The sequence below is a fragment of the Aspergillus pseudodeflectus genome, assembly GCF_044049435.1.
Source record: "Aspergillus pseudodeflectus strain CBS 756.74 chromosome Unknown BJX68scaffold_61, whole genome shotgun sequence".
NCBI lineage: Eukaryota > Fungi > Ascomycota > Eurotiomycetes > Eurotiales > Aspergillaceae > Aspergillus > Aspergillus pseudodeflectus.
Genome location: NW_027263837.1, coordinates 42,691 through 59,405, shown reverse-complemented (window position 1 = coordinate 59,405; position 16,715 = coordinate 42,691). Strand labels below are relative to the sequence as shown.

The 16,715-nt window shown below is 51.0% G+C and overlaps 5 protein-coding genes across 5 annotated transcripts in view; 1 reads left to right on the top strand and 4 right to left on the bottom strand.

The window, feature by feature from the left end:
- Positions 1-755: 755 nt before the first annotated feature.
- Positions 756-1,494, bottom strand: BJX68DRAFT_271382 (bZIP transcription factor; the record flags this gene model as incomplete). The annotated part of the gene is made up of 2 exons (XM_071046931.1): positions 756-1,172; positions 1,231-1,494. The coding sequence occupies 2 exons, from the start codon at positions 1,492-1,494 to the stop codon at positions 756-758; spliced, it is 681 nt and encodes a 226-aa protein (XP_070894299.1).
- A 1,646-nt stretch (positions 1,495-3,140) lies between these two features.
- On the bottom strand, positions 3,141-4,570 carry BJX68DRAFT_271381 (uncharacterized protein; the record flags this gene model as incomplete). The annotated part of the gene is made up of 2 exons (XM_071046930.1): positions 3,141-4,252; positions 4,303-4,570. 2 exons carry the CDS (start codon positions 4,568-4,570, stop codon positions 3,141-3,143), a joined length of 1,380 nt encoding a protein of 459 aa, XP_070894298.1.
- Positions 4,571-6,907: 2,337 nt separating this feature from the next.
- BJX68DRAFT_258289 (uncharacterized protein) lies at positions 6,908-8,427 on the bottom strand (the record flags this gene model as incomplete). The annotated part of the gene is made up of 2 exons (XM_071043504.1): positions 6,908-7,740; positions 8,379-8,427. The coding sequence occupies 2 exons, from the start codon at positions 8,425-8,427 to the stop codon at positions 6,908-6,910; spliced, it is 882 nt and encodes a 293-aa protein (XP_070894297.1).
- A 1,916-nt stretch (positions 8,428-10,343) lies between these two features.
- On the bottom strand, positions 10,344-11,495 carry BJX68DRAFT_271379 (ankyrin repeat domain-containing protein; the record flags this gene model as incomplete). Its single annotated transcript, XM_071046929.1, has 1 exon — positions 10,344-11,495. The coding sequence occupies one exon, from the start codon at positions 11,493-11,495 to the stop codon at positions 10,344-10,346; it is 1,152 nt and encodes a 383-aa protein (XP_070894296.1).
- A 2,713-nt stretch (positions 11,496-14,208) lies between these two features.
- The window catches only part of BJX68DRAFT_258286 (purine and uridine phosphorylase), a gene marked incomplete at both ends in the record, with an annotated part of 3,813 nt that continues 1,306 nt past the window's right edge, over positions 14,209-16,715 (top strand). Inside the window, 2 exons of the mRNA XM_071043503.1 lie at positions 14,209-15,945; positions 16,084-16,705. Of these exons, the coding sequence (XP_070894295.1) occupies positions 14,209-15,945; positions 16,084-16,705 (2,359 nt within the window). The remainder of the gene's footprint in view (positions 15,946-16,083; positions 16,706-16,715) is intronic.

Genomic DNA, 16,715 nt, shown 5'->3' with positions numbered 1-16,715 from the left:
ACACCTTTAGGGTCTTGTGCACATCCGTGTAGCCTCCAACTGCAGAGTGCAGTAGACAAAGTGATAAAGAGTCTAGCCAGAAAAACAACCGCCAAGATTAACGGAAAGAGCCCACGAATCAAGGCAAGAAGAGAATGGACGTCGACTGGGAGCTAAATTTAGAGCACAGCTATCGACGGGGTACTACGAACCCGCGCCCCAATTATTCCATCACAACGTGACAATATCACAACGTGCATCAAACTTTGGGCCGTTATATCCAAGCAGCAAGGCCAAGGCGGATCGGCCCATCCCGACTTTTCCCCAAAGAAGATTCGACCGCGTCGTCACGGGTTTCCAAGCTCAGGTTTCAGTCTCTGGAATCTGAAAAGATCTCGGGCTTGTTCGGCGTGGTGTTATTTCCGCGGATATTAGGCGTCTTGTTTCAGCTTCGCAATCTGATCATCTCCGAGACTTCAGAGTTGATACATCGCTATGGACTAGTGCAGCTGTCGTGGGTCTTGCGCCATGTCACACTCCTTTTTCTTGTCTCAGTTGAACAGGCTTTAGAAGTCAATAGGTATATATTCATTATTTACATTAAGTCTATCCATGTGCTATACTTAGTCACATGAAGCCCCTTCTTTCCTACCCAGCGCAAAAACAAAACGACCAATAGACGCCGAGATTATGCAATTGCTAATATCTACTCAAGCGCTCGCTACCCCAACTCCCGCCGACTGAGGTTTGAACGGCCCTCATCTCGCAAGCCGCGATCAGAACATCATATCATACCCCTTATCAGGCATGATAACCGGTGCCATCTCCTGGCCCAGCAACATATCCCCCATAAGCATCGGATACGGCTCAACCCCTGGCGTAAACTGCAACGAGTCGGTATGCGGATTACCAAAGGGCATGGACATGGGCGTCGTCGTCGGCGGCGGGACCTGGACGTCTGTGTTTGCGAGGAGGAGTTGCAGATTATCCTGCAGGAGCTTGAGGCTCGGGTTCGCGCTGTAGTCGACTAGTAACCCCGTGCTCATCACCGCGGCATGTGTGCTGAGATACAGCCCACGGACGATGAGGAGTTTCTGCTCGAGCTCGGACACTTTGCGCGAGAGGATGGCCATTTGTTCTTCTTTGCGTGAGCGGTATGCGCGTTGTGCTTGTCGGACTTGGACTTTTCGGCGCTGGGTTGGGTTAATATCATTGTTCGTCCCCTCAAACAACTCTTGATCGCTGACTCACCTCCTTGCTCGCCACCTCGCCGCCATCCTCATCGAGCATCTTCGGCCGCCCGCGCTTCCGGGGCTCGCGCTTCGAGCCCTGTTTTGTGGAGTTGGGGGATGGCGTTTGGCTGGGTGTGAGGTTATCCTCGTCTGCGTCTGTGGACTGGGGGCTTGTGACGTCGAGTGTTTCAAAAGATCCGTTCACGAGGGACATGTAGTCTGTGAATAGGCTGGGGTCTAATGGTGACGATAATGCCTGGCTTGAGCGGGTTGATGATACCATGTTGATGGTTCTCTGAGTGTATGTTGCAGAGAAAGTCTCAAGTGACGATGTGGAACTGTGGTGCTGGTTTTCAATGATCCATCCAAAGAGTCGAGGGGAATGGACGGATATATAGTGGCAAAAGCAGTCTCTATTCGGACCCCAACGAGTGGCACCCACGACCTCCAAACACCCCATACGAGCTCTACCCGCCAACGAAATAACCTCAACCTGGAGCAGTCGCAGTCAATCTTCAAGATCGCACGAACAACGGCTGCATCTCCACAGGAACCGCATCACAACTGCTCAATCCGCTAAACCCAAAGAGTCCCGACGACTTCTTAACGCGGCCTAGCGTAAGGCGTGCCAGGAATCGACCGACCGCCACTCAAAGCCCTAACGGCTGTGGAGTCAGCAGCGGAGGACGAGCCTTGCCCGAACCAGCGACGCAACTGCTGCGTTGGGTAATGATCGAGCAGCTAGTGCGACGAGGCACGCTCAAGGGAAACCAGGGGCTGAATCTCTGGGAAAAAAGGCTAAAGCCTGCAAGACGAGTCTGGGCTGAGGATCGCGACTGCCGGTCAGCATTACTCAGAAGTCTAATTGCTTGGCGTCCTGACACTTGGGTGAGCTATCCCCTTTCTGGAAGTTATTCGCCTCGATTGGGGATGGTGTTGGCGTGCTTGAGGATCCACAATTTGCTTGCCATGCTGCAGGTGTCAGGGCCTCCAAGGCTCATCCATGGCTAAGTCCTCGCGGCGACGCTTGACTCCGAGATAGGTGTCCACGCGGTCCCACGGCAAGGCTGGATTGCGATCGGCCGACGAATGGCGGGATGGGCCGATAGGGGGTTGCGAGCTCGATGAATAGGAAGAATGCTGCCGATTTCCTTTTCCGGAACGTGAACGGCAGCTTCTGATTGAACAGCGGGAGCGAGGTAAGGCATGGTAGCGAGATGATGCCCTAGATGGTTCCATGAGAGCTGTCACCTACCAGTCCACCGCCGCCGAGTCGGCCGGATCTACATGTCCGAGCCAAAGTATACCACGCGGACGCCGCCTCGGATCCGGGGGATTGGGTAGATCTGACAAGCAAATTGTGTACGAGCCTAAGCTTTCTACAAGAGCTATTGAGCTCTCTCATGTGAACGAGGAGGCAGCTCGGCCGCAAGGTCATCTACATGTGAGGGGCACGACTCAACGAATTGGGATAGATGAAGACTCTGGAAGATTTGATTGCTTCCTGTGAGGATTAGAAGACTTTGTTCCTCGTCAGTACTCAGAGAGGTATCCTGACTTTCTTGACACACTCTTCCAGATCGGGGAGAACAGCCGATCTACCGTTGGAACGTGGCGTCGTGATACATGAGAGCAGAGATGGAGAGATGACGTGCGCCAATGTTCCAAGATCTGCAGGGAGTGGTTACTTAAAGCTCTATACGACGCCATGCTATTATATACTTTGTGGTGAGTAATCGTATATATTGTCTGCAGGCAGATGTATATCAGTCGGACAGCGAGTCATGTACCACTCTAGCACCAAAGAGACTTGCTTAAACGATGAGGAACTGTGAGGTGCACCCAGTCAAACATGAAGTATCCACAAATGCTGATTCTATCCTCGTGGTATTGGGGCTAAGGAAGGACATGGAAGGAACGGCCCATGCATTATACGTCTGATGAGGCTTGGCCCTTGGCAGCCATCTCAAACAGTTCCCGACAAGCCTTCTGACAACGATCATCCCAAAAGAACCTTTTCAGAACCGTTTCATGCTCGTTCTGACTACCAAGATACCGAAATCGAATATGCTGCCGCAGCAGAAGCTCCATACCCGGCTTATCCAGAGTTCCGTCCATCTGCCACCAAGCCGTAACTGCAACCGTCCATATCCAATACAAACACTCTTCTACTTCTGGCTCCCTTATCTGGTGGCATTGAAGCAGCTTCGCCTTAAGAGATGCCCGCATACATACAGATATATTATTCACCGGAGGAATAGCACTGTACCGGACTCCCGCATACACTAGCAAACAGAGAAACAGCAGGTTGTCCAACGATGGCTCCTCTGTATCACGCAGCGAAAGCGGCGGAAACGTGTCCCAGAAGTCGTCGAACATATAGCCAGATTGTGATGGGCTACCGTCTAGCCCAAGTTCTCCAGATTCGAATTGGATGAAGCGCTCTAGTATACTCAGCAAATGCGTCGAAAGCTTTCCTTGCAGAGCAAGAATTGCGAATCCATCGGGTAATCTGCGTATCTGCTTGATCAAAAGTTCAGTCGAATGAACAGATGGATACAGTGGTTGCCGCCGCTGCGTCCTGGGAAGCACCGAGGCCCCCGTCTCCATCGCCCAGGGAAACTCATACTGCATCAGGACGCTCTTTATATACGGCGAGAGCGCATCGAGCCCGCCGCGGGCAGCCACGAGTACCCCGAGAATCTGCTTGTGCGTATTATGCGCCTCGATTTCGTCGAAGCGGCGCTCCAGCAGGGCTAGGAAGCACACTGTTATCAGCACGGCATCGTTCATCTCCTTTCCGCGCGCCAGATGAGTGCGCAATGCAGTCATTGCTTTGCCGCGATGCTCGTAGATGATTTGAGACGGTCGAGTGCGGAACTCGGGGTTGATGAGTTGATCGTGCGCCGCGTGCATGGCTGCTGCGCCGGCGTGGAAGAATACATCCTGTGCCATGTATGGCAGCCACTCTTCGTTTGTGACACAGCGTGTATTGAAGAGGGTAAATAGTGGCTTCACGCCGGGAACAACCACATTCCAGTCTACCGGTAGATATCAGCATAGACTCAGAGCTATCATTAATTGCACGTACATATTTTTATCGATGTCGGGATATCCGCCAGCTTAGCATTGTAACGTATAACCGCTCCCTGAAACTCTCCACGCTTCGGCTCCTCCTTTTTGGGTTCGAGTTGCACCTGTTTTGATGCCTGGACTGCCTTGCGCTTTTCATGCGCCACGCGCGCTGCGTGTGAGCGGGGCGTCGTCTGGAATAGAACACGCGCCCTCTTCGGTTTCTGGCCAGAGAGTCCGTCCACGAAAAATACCTGTGACATAAACCCAAACGTTGATTCCGACATGATAGCGCGACGTCTCAACCTGCTCGGTTAATCTCTCACTGGGCCCAACACAGGACATACTAATATCACGTATCGTCGGAGCGGCCGGGTCTTCTTGTCGCTATGGCGCGGAGCTCGTGGACTTCCACCATATCTCTACTCGTTGAAAGCATCGGATGGAAGACAACCGAAGGACCATAGAGCTGCCTCGGACTCATGATTCCGTGCTTCTCGCTGCAGGGAGCCGATGGTGCGACTAAACCTCATCGGGAAGCAGCATTTCCGCAAAGGTTCTAGTGGCACTGGGCTTGTCTAGCTTGAATCTCGCAGGCGGGGCTAGACCCCAACAGCCCCACTCGCGACTCGCATATCTCCACCTGCCCTGATGCCGGAATCTCGCCGCCACAAGCGCACTAAGGAGCACTTTGGCTGCCCATTATTATTGGCCATGCTTAAAATTAGATTGCGTCGTGGAATTTCCATCAGAGCGACCAGACGTCTGTTCGGTTCTGGCTGTAACCCTGCCACCAGTGCAGAGCCTGAAACTACTACTGCTACCTCATCTCCTGCACAGTCAGGCGAATATTGCGATTAGTAACGTTCATGAATGTTCCATTATCTATGCGAATAAGCACAGGGTTTGGCCCACGGGAAACTTCCAGAAGGAAGCGATATTTCGCTCGTCATACAACCAATGCGTCTGCCGCTGTGCGAGACGAGTCGGGTGAGCTTGGCCCTAAAGACAACGGACACTCCAAGTGCTTGAAGCTTGAACAGACCAGTCTTACGATGAAGATTGGCCGTCAAAGCATGGGCCTCCCCACTTTCCGCCGAAAATAACCTGCCTATCGCGGCTCGCAAGCTCTACCCAATGAATAGTCTTGACGTCGGGTCTTCCTTCGCATAGTGCAGGCCTAGTACACTGAATAAAGCAAGTACACCCTCGGCTTGTCATTAATCAAAATGCGCGTGCTGCAGTCGTCAAGTGTCTTGGTCCACCACAGCAACATCATGAAAAGAATCAGTGCTCCAATTCTATTTATCCCTAACACCTGTTGTCTCTCTCTTAACCTACATGCTAGAAAGGTGCCCTTTCAGGTAGATTAGAAAGGCCTGTCTCTATTATACTGCTCTATACGGTCAAAAAAGCCTATGTACTCAAAACACAAAGCATAAACCAATCATCGCCCGGGTGAATTACTAACCACAACCCCAGGGGTTCACCCTTAGCATATATGCGAGATGTCCTGCGTTCGATCCGTGGCTCGGGCCGTTCTTTTTTTTTTTTTTTTTTTTGTATCACTCTCGGCCCCTGACATACTGTATGTGCATCTTGACGGCATTTGCCGAAAAATAGTCAGACAGGGCATGGCATCATACTCCTCATGATCTGGGCTTGAAGCCAAGAGCGCGCTCAAGGGTGGGATTATGCTTCCGTCTTTCTTTACTAATTCATCGCCACGATGTAAGGCTTATGGATACGTGGCAATCCGACTGTATATATTCGAGCCTCACGACAGTACACGGGCAGCGGCTCTAGTCGAGTACAGGAATGTATCGGTATCCTTGCAGACGCTTTTCCCATTGTATTCATCGGAGTACTAGGCCTTCAACTCTCGTCAACGACTGCGTCGGCCCAGTCGACTAGGTGCAGGCCCATCTACACGGACTTCGGGCTCTCGTGGCTGAAGCTGATCGTCATCATGCTGGCAGCGCCGTATCGACGGAAACAACGGGCCACCACCCGCAGGTTGTCCGCAGAAGAAGCTTATTTTCCTCTCCTGCACAGGCTGGAACTCAAAGCCGGCTCATCCCACACGCGGGGTTACCCATCTATCCACCATATCGATCGTCACCCCGCGAAGCTTCCGCTTTGGTTCTACACGCACGAAGACCCTCTGTAAGCCATATACCGTCTAGTCTCCTGTGCTACTCCCCCACGAAACGAGTAATAGCCCCGAGAATATGCCAATTCATCATGCTCACAAGAAAGGCTACATGGAGTTATACTCTCTGGTTATCCGCTTCAGATACCCGAAGCAGGGAATGCTCTTTGCTTTGCAGAAGCTGTGGGCTGGTTCGCCTTGGCCTATTTCGCTACGTGCTTTGCTATGCTTATTTGACGCATAAACCTGCAATACAGTCTTTACGCCTCACGTTGCTTCTCCCTGTTTCCCTCAAGACGGTGATTGTGAGGGAATGGTGAACGTTTTATCATGACTCAGACCTGCAGCTGGACGCAAACGTCTTGACGCGTTATAAACCTCTGTACCCTGTATTCCAGTATCTTCTCATTACAATCCAACCACCGGATTGTATACTGGAGTATCCGTCAGAATTAACTGACTTCATCAAATCCTACAACCTCGCAACAGCGCCCCAATACCTCCCCGCATCAACCCTAACATGCCTCACATGGCCACCCCTCTCTTCGCCCTTTCGACCAGACCCATCAAAAACCTCCATCTCAACCGTCCCCAACCCCCTCCTCCGTGCCTCACCCGCATGCCCCTCAACAAACTCCGCTTTGACAACTCCATCCACATTCGAATAAAAATAACACCGCCGCCCATGCACACCCACAATCTCCGGATCATTCAGACTCCGCGCACCGACTTCCAGCGGATCGTCCCATCCGAGTACAGTCTTGAGGCCGAGGTACACGGCGAGAATAAGTGAGAGGAGGGCGTATGCGGGGTACTTGACTAACGGGGAGGGTGGAAGCGCGGATGAGACAGCGCGGGATGTTTCGGTGTATGTGAGGCGGCCCGGGGCGGAGTCAATTGCCAGGCGGGGAAAGAGTGCCCTTTGAGATTCTCCTGATGGGAAACTTGCGCTAGTAGTAGGTGCTGATTTGTAGGCGCTCGCAAGGTTCGAGAAAACGCGCACGCCGCCGTTCGAGAAGATATGTACGAGTGTATCCTCTGGCGCGTGTGCAGCGAGGATATCGAGTGCGGGGCGTAATTTGCGGGCGTTATCTGTGGTTGATGAAGGGGATAGCGTGACGAAGTCGGTAATTCCGCTGGAGATAACGAGGAATGTAGGTTGTGTAGACGGGTAGAGCTCGATGTAGCCCCGTATATAAGACTCTGTTTGGCGGCGGGTAGCGCCCATCCACGCGAGGAGAAGGATTAGCGTTGGCGGAGTTGGGCGGACCTTTGCTGGGTCTGTTTTGGATGACGATGTGGTTTCTGTGGGGTTGGTGGGTGGTGCCCTGGGTGTGTAGAGCGAGATTGTTGGTGATAGAGATGTGCGTGTGTAGGAGTCCATGGTCGAGGTAGCGGACTGATCACCTTTCTGTTTGCGGGTCTTTGAAGGAGAACGGTCGAAGATGTAGGGACTGAAGAGGAAGAAATACACAGAAGTCCCACCGATGATTTCTTCGAGTCTAAGTACTGCGTCTCGCTAATCAAACAGCCCTACCAAGCGGAGTCGGTTCACTAATCGACTATTGTCCGCCAACAAAGTCGATGCATAGAGTATGGAGATGGGATTTCAAGATTACTGATCGGCGCCACAGCTGCCTCCTTTTTCGCCATATTCCCTCTTCCTCTCCGAGTTCAACATGTGTCCGGGAAACAAGATTCGTTTCAGAGGTACGCTCAGTCTTCAGCTGGTCGACATGGGCGTACATTATAAGGGTAGCACTCATGTTTATGCTCGCGGTAGATGCACATCCTATATAACTACCTATCAGGAGCCGTGTCGCAAATACGTATGGTACAGGAGAGCAGGCGTAGTCCACTGCTCTATCACATCCGAAATTCCGAATGGCAGCGATCAGCAGATCAACCATGAAAGACCAGCGGAGCGTTGGACATGGACATACCGCTACTTCGCCACTCCCCAAGGTCAATGGCAGTAGTCCCCACGACCATAATGAGCCCGATTCTCTTCACGTGGCTCTCTGCCCGTATATGAATGGCCCAATCTGCGGCAGCTCATGCGGATTTGGTTGCAGAAAAAGACGAGATATTATCTCAAGATTTCACCTTCTACTTATCAAATAGCATAGGCCTTGTATTAATAATTTGTTGCCACAGTCACTAGGCTTTCACGAATCTGCGACCTGATCGGGCTACAATACCCGACTATGATGTCACCGAAAATACAATTCAGGTTGAAGGGGCGCAGGTGATGAAACTTCCCCTTTTCTGCCATGCTCAATCACCAGTAGTAATCTACAAAGCAGCCCTCCCCCTCGTCTCATACGGCAAAACCAAAAACACCAGGCCCGCGACAAACTAACAAGCTCGCGGATATCCAACCCGGCACATTTGTCTCAACCCCGACATACGCTGCAATAATCGGCGCCATGAGACCAGATAGCCGATTACCCAGAGCGACTAACCCATTCGCCGTGCCGCGTACGGGAACAGGAAATAGCTCCGGTGTATAGGAGTATAGCAGGCCATAGACGAGATTCTGGAAGAACGCTATTGCAGGTGTAAAGCCGAGGACAGATGCGTTTATTGTTGCGCGTGTGAAGAGGAATAGAAAGACGCCTGTGCCTTTTCGGCCGAGGTGCTTTGTGTTTACGAGGAGGCCGCCGAGAAGTGATGCAGAAATTCCGCAGACGGCTTGGATAGATGGCGCAGGCAAAATTTCCCGCCTCCAGGGCCCCGGCTACAGCTTCAGCCCCGGGCCCGTTGGATGGGACTACGTACGTTTTTTATATCTAGAGAATACTAATGATTAACCATTTCATAAAACAAAACAGACATCCATATACATCACCAAGTATTCAGGGTAAGCTGCTCTATGCTAGTATGTTCTATTCTGAAATGGCCGCCCGAGTCGCGGAACGATTTTCGGGGCGTGGGTACCACCCAACCGATCGAGTAGCTCCTTGGGAAATTTCACAGAAGACTGCATCGCATAATCCCACGCTGTCTGTCCATAGTCGTCCTTCACCGAAACGCCCACGTTATCGATACCAGCAGGTTGCGGACAACTTTCACATAACCTTTCTTCGCCGCGACATGCAATAGCGTGCGCATGCCACCCAGGTTAGCCTCATTGACGTCAAACAGCGGCGCGAGGGCACGGACGACATCTCCATGATTGCTCAAGACGGCGTGGGTAAACAGATTGTGCATTATGTCGCGCTGCTTAAACCCATCCGGGTGATCTCGATTACGGGAATCTGCCTTGGCAGCCACAAGACATCGAACGACTTCGGGACGGTTGCGAGTGACCGCGAGGCTCATGGCTGTTTCCTTGGTCGAGGACTTGGTTTCGATATTTACGCCTCGTTCGATAAGAACGCGCACGACACGGGCTTGGCCGGCTTCGGCGGCGCGCATCAGAGGCGTGTAGTCTTCTTGGTCCGTGCCTTCGAGTGGCAGGCCCCATTTGATCAGCTCGATTGCAGCATCTTCATGGCGTGATTCGATTGCGGTGACCGGAAGACGTGAGCTGCGGTGTTCTGCTTTGAGGGCATCTTGCATTCGAGCAAAATGCAGAGTACGTCGATCCTGCCCAGCTCCACGGCTAGTTCCACTGCCGGGGGCAACATATGGGAGGGGCTGGGATGGCATTTTCCAGATTTGAGAATATCAGGCTCGACTTCAAGTATGTCCATCAAAGTCCCTCTGGGGGCCATGAGTTGATCCAAGAGTACGCGGACAAATCTAGAAGACTGATGTTCCACGGCATCCAGGACAGGAGTTCGCCCAAAATCGTCGGCAATGTTGAGGAATCTAGTATGTTGCAATAGCAGACGAGCAGCAGTCTCTTCACCGCAAATGATAGCAATGTGGAGCGCCGTGCGACCATTCTTGCTTCGTTTATCCTAGTTCGACACGTGTGGGATGAGGAATGAGAGAGCCCCATTCTGCACTGATTCGGCAGCGGCAACGAGAGCCGTCTTCCCTTCAACCTCGCAGTTGAGATCCACATCCCCATGCTCTAACAACTGCGCCAGGAATACGACGTCTCCTGCAGCTGCAGCTGCACAGAACACGAGATTTGGGTCTGGACAGTGCAGATTCGACACTTGATCCCTCCACGCAGCAACCAAGTGAGCGATAGTGCGCGGCCAATCGTTGAGAAAAGCATGTCGTATCAAGTGCAGACCGGAATCAACAGTGAGGACGGCTCCACCGTTCAGAATGATCTTTGCAATTTCGTACGGATCTTCCGATTCACTTAAAAGCGCTTGTAGCGGTGATTGCCCATCTGGGCCAACAGCGTTCACATCAGCGCCACGAGTGACTAACAACCGAACAACATCCGAGGACCTGCACCGAGACGCTAGAGCGAGTGGCGTCTCCCCATTGCCATTCAAACCATCAATCGCCAACCCGAGATCCAGAAGTAGTTTCACGTTGCAAATGGTGCCAGCAGAGCTCGGTGTCCTCTTACAAGCGTGGTGCATAAAGTTGTTTCCGCCCTCATCCAGTTCGTTGACGTTAATTCCATGGGAGACAAGAAGTCGCGCTATCTCAAGGCGATCCGGCTGACCTCGACAGATGATGGAGAAATTTTCGCTGAAGTTGTGTGTCCCAGCTGTGGCACGCGCCTCAACGAGAATACGTACAACTTCAGTATGGCCATACATGGCGGCAGTCTCCAAGGGCGAAAATGACTGTCTGGAGTTTGACATGCTCGGCAGCAGCCCTGAGTCGAGCAAAATGCGCACGAGAGCGGCCTCGCCCTTTTTGCAGGCGTAATGCAGAGGGCCGTGTGCGAGATTGGGGTGCTTCGCAGCAATACGCCAGTTGTATCGGAATAGATGGATCATCGTCTGTGCCTGGTTCTTGAGCATCGCCCAGTCTATCACTCTTCGCAACTCCGCAATGGGCATCGAATAAAGCGAGTCATAGCCGATTCGGTGAGAGGTTTTGCAAGTCCTGACAAAAGACGCCAATTCGTTCGCGCTGAGATGGTGGGTGACTTGAGCCACGAGCTCTTCGGGAAGCTCGAAAAGGTTGAAATTAACCATGGTGGAAGATGAATCAATGGTTAAAGAAGATTCGGACTCAGACGGGAGATCACGGTATCTGTTAATCAGAAAAACTAGAGTGATCTCGAACAATTTGAGCCTACGAAGAACATCAAATGGAAACCCATGGAGAAACAGCTATGTAAATGGAGCAATCTACTTCGCATCGGCAAGAAACTTACAATTGATATTGTCTTTACCTACAGAACGGATGATGATGCCGTTTCTACTCCTGCATCTAGGAAGGGTGACAAAAGGGGCCGTGTTTCAACGACCAGAACGCAGCTTGCTGAATGCGACGCATATATTGCTGATAAGAAGAGCGAACAGGAAGGCCTTCATGCTGGGACCATGTTTATGCGCAGATGCGTTGTAGAGTCAGCTCATGCCCCCTGGGTTCGGACTGGTGTTGGGTGAACCCCCGTGACAAGAGACATTACAAACTTACCGGCCGATTTCTAACTAGATTAAGCGAATACGTTGAGGATGGTGGCAAATTGGACGGCCATGATGACGTCCCAGAAGATATCCAGAAAGATCTAATCGCACAAAGCCAAGGAAGAACAGCCTCCAAAAAGGCCCAGAGCATGGATATGCCGTACCACCCGATTAATATAAATGTATTGCCATCACAGCCGGGGGCACGTGAATCTACGGGAGTGGCAACCCCGCCCCAGCAGCCCACGACTCTCAACCATTTGGTACTCCCTGGGCCTGGAGCTGTGAGGGATTACTGGAGATGGTTGGAGTCACGGGCCACGGAAGAGGCCTATAGAGCTGACATCCGGATGGCCTGCCAAGTAACGCTGGAAAATCGCATGGACCTCGAGCTGATAATGGGCGCTCAGGATCCTGGTTTCTTTACCAAGAAGGGTATAAAAGAGGAAACAGCTCTCCGTTTCATTCGTGATATCCCTGAGTGGTCCGCCCTTCAGGGAGTTCTGAGAGGAAGTGAAGTTTCAGGATCGCTGGCTGATAGTGGCGTCGAATGAAGTATATTATCTGCTGGGTTTCACACTCAACTGTTTATATACATTGAAGCAACCTTATTACTAAGCTCATCACCGAACAAACAAATGACCTAAATCACTATCTAATTATACTCCTGGATCTCTATGCCCGCATGTCTGAAGTGGCCTTCGGCACTCTCTCGTTTTGCGCCAACATCGTAAACACATTCCCGGAGGAAGGCACGAAAGCCTTTTTTGGGGTTCCGCTCGAATGATGGCCAAACCTTTTTGATATAACCTTTCAGCTCGGCAAAGTATCCTCAATAGGGTTGAAATCCGGTGAGTAGGGTGACAGGTACAGAAGTTTAACTCATGCATTGGAGCACAACTGCTCAACCCTCTGAGAGTGATGAAAGGAAGCATTATCCATAACAAGCACAGACTTTGGTGCTGGGAACCTCCCACAATGCTGAAGAAGTTGTTCCAAGAAATCTTCGAAAAGGGCAGCATCGGTTGAGCCACTATAGATACGAGACAGAATAATGCCGTCTTGGGCATATGCTGGCAGTATATGATAGCGCTGGCCCCTCTAAAATTTTGATACTTGGACCGGGGTAGCTCCAAGCGGGGCCCAGCCAGTCCGCCTATATCCCACTCGTTTATCACATCCAGACTCATCAACAAAGACCAGCTGATAAGAGTGGAATTTAGATAATTTGTGTTGGCAAAAAGCTCGTAGACGAGGGTTCTGTTCCTGTGCTTTACGTTGCATCTGCTTCTTTGTCCATCCCCAGCGTGGGAGAGCACGTTGAACGCTATATTTATAGACCCAAGCTCCAAATTGATAATACAAATAACCAACCATCTCTTCAAGATACAGCCCGGGTTGTTCATTCAGATGATCGAGAAGGACATCGATCATATAAGGGGTTTACGGTTGGTTGGCAGCCGATATGGACAGAAGGAGTCCCAGGAGTGCCAAACAATCGCAGGTTTTTGCGGATTGTCGAGACAGTTCGCCTATCACATTCCGCGCTTTCTGCTATCTGGGATGAAGTGAATCTTCTGCTACGAATCATATGAACAATCTTTGTACGCCGCCAGGGCTCCAGATGCCGTGCCATTTCGAGATGGATATATCCATGGGACGCTTGTCGAAGTGATGTCGCGGGTCAAGTTGACGTAGACATGCAAACACATCAAACAAATTCGGGTAAGCCATTTTAGTCAAGTTTATGCCTTAGGCTGCATTTGAGAATGGGCTTGGCCAGCCCCTTAGCGGCACGAGCAACGGAGCAAACATGTCAAACAGCGTAAGTGCCTATCCCATTCGGTTTCTGGCTGCCTCAGGCTTCTTTTTGATGACAGGGGAATTCCTCAGCAGACTTCATTGCCAAGCCATCAGGGCAGCAAACCTCGATCTCCCAGAGAGCTAAATCAAAGCCCAATCTAGATTTTCTTCCCGATCAGTCTGGATTTCTCGAATTGCTGCTAAATTATCTGTTTGTAAGCTGCTTATTTCGTGTTGTTTTTCTGCTGTCTTCGAGATATTTTCTCGAGGCCATGATTGGTCTTACTGTTTGACAGCCTCGTGGCTGTGCGTTGTCCTCACCTCCCAAGTCCTCGTTGCCCCTCCTTTTCTTGAAGTTCGATGGTCCCTCGCATCCTTCATTTTTACCGACAAACTACAAGTCTTTCATCCAAAGGAGCGGATCAAGTGCTACTCCGGGTACTTGCTGCTATTCCAACACTTGACCACTAAAATGACGTTCACGCACGCTTCGTACACAGTCGCCTGGATCTGCGCCTTGCCGTTAGAGTTGGCAGCTGCAAAAGTATTCCTGGACCAAGTTCATCCTCGACTAACTCAACCGGAATCTGACCATAACGTCTACACACTTGGGAGTGTTGCTGGCCATAATGTGGTGGTGGTCTGCCTTCCTACTGGTGTCTATGGGACCACATCTGCGACTGCTGCCGTCTCACACCTGATGTCGACCTACCAAAATGTTCGATTTGGGCTGATGGTCGGCGTTGGAGGAGGGGTTCCCGGGGGAAATCCTGATATCCGCCTTGGCGATATTGTGGTTAGCAAGCCCACTGACACCTCAAGCGGGGTCATTCAGTATGACTATGGCAAGACGCTCCAAAGCGGACGATTTCATAGGACCGGATCGCTCAACAAGCCTCCTTCGTTATTACTCAAAGTCATTGCTCAGATGGAGAGCGACAACATGCTTAGAAAAGCCTCGCTCAGCGATATAATAGCCCGCAGTCTTCAACAGGAGGAAGTACGCAAACAATTTCCCCGGCCATCAAAAGACCAGCTATTTCAACCAACATATGATCACGCACTTAACAGACCTGACTGTGCAACTTGCGATCCAAGCCAGCTGGTGGACCGTCCCGAGCGGATACCAAAGCCTTATATCCACTATGGCTTGATCGCTTCTGGAAATCAGGTGATGAAAGACGCCAGAGCACGTGATCAGATCGCTCAAGAGCTCGATATCCTCTGTTTCGAAATGGAGGCTGCTGGACTTATGGATGAGATCCCATCACTTGTGATACGAGGCGTCTGTGATTATTGCGACTCTCATAAACATAAAGAGTGGCAACCATATGCTGCTTTTGTTGCCGCTGCCTACGCGAAAGCTGTTCTCATGCAGGTCCCCTTTCAGGAGCAGGCTAGTAACCTTAGGAAATCAATGCCTGAAAAGCGCCACTGGATGGTACCTTTTCGGAAAAACCCTGGTTTTGTGGGCCGAGAAGGAGAAATCGCGATGATCGAAGAACTATTCGGAAAGACGGATGGACCGTTCAAGGTCGCTCTCTGTGGGTTGGGTGGAGTAGGAAAAACTCAAATTGCCGTTGAATTAGCCTATCGCGTACGCGAGAGAGACCCCACATGCTCGATCTTCTGGATCCCGTGTACCAGCAACGCGAGCGTTGAACAAGCGTTCATGGGCATTGCACAAACTATAGGACTCCAGGAAGTAAAGGCATCTGATGCAAAAGAGCGTGTCAAGGCCTACTTGAGTCAGATAAACGGCCAGAAATGGCTTCTGATTTTTGACAATGCAGACGATACGGACATGTGGGTTGGAGATGGTGCTGGTGCAACAGAACTGGCAAATTTCTTGGCTCCAAGTGAGCAGGGCCATATCCTCTTTACCACTCGCAATCGAAAGCTGGCGGTGAGACTAGCATCGCGTTTTGTGGTCGTTGTCTCTGAACCGGATGCAGAGACTGGTGTGAAGATTCTGGAGGAGGCACTGCAAAAGAAAGAGCTGCTTGGGAATAGAGACGAAACAATCACTCTTCTTAAGCGGTTAACTTTTTTGCCCCTAGCAATCTCACAGGCAGCGGCCTATATCAACTCAAATGACATCAAGCTCTCTGACTACATTGCACTCTTGAAAGAGCAGGAGTCAGATGTTATTGAGTTACTAAGCGAAGATTTCGGAGACGATGGGCGGTATCAAGACATTCAGAATCCGGTTACTACTACCTGGTTAATCTCATTCCAGCAAGTTCAGCGACTAAATCCGTTAGCAGCTGACTATCTGTCATTCATGGCGTGTATCAACCCACGCGATATTCCACAATCCTTACTTCCCGATGCTCCCTCGAAAAAGAAGAAGTTTGATGCAGTTGGTCTGCTTAAGGCATTCTCCTTCGTGAGTGAGCAAGTGGGAGACCAAGCTCTAAGTCTTCACCGATTAGTGCACCTCTCGACTCGGAACTGGCTAAGGAGGGAACAGCAATTTGGCCTGCAAATCCAAAAAGCAGCCAACCACCTGAACCAGATGTTTCCAGACAATAATCATAAGAACCGAAAGTTATGGAGGGAATATCTACCACATGCACTCTCATTGATTGACGAAAGTCATTTCAAAAGGGAGCGCGAGAACTACACAAGACTGGTTCAGAACGTAGGGAGGTGTCTGCAAGCAGACGGGAGATACTCTAGAGCAGCTGTATTGTTCGAGGACATTTTGGGGATACAAAGGAGAGAAAGAGATCATGATATTGCCTTAACCCTGGTTAGCATGGCCGACTTAGCATCCACATACCGGAATCAGGGACGATGGAAGGAGGCAGAGGAGCTGGAAGTGCAGGTAATGGAGGTCTATGGTCGGGTTCTAGGGCCAGAGCATCCCTCTACTCTGACTAGCATGGCTAACCTGGCATCCACATACTGGAAACAAGGACGATGGAAGGAGGCAGAGGAGCTACAGGAAAAGGAACTAAAGCTTTGTTCAAAAGC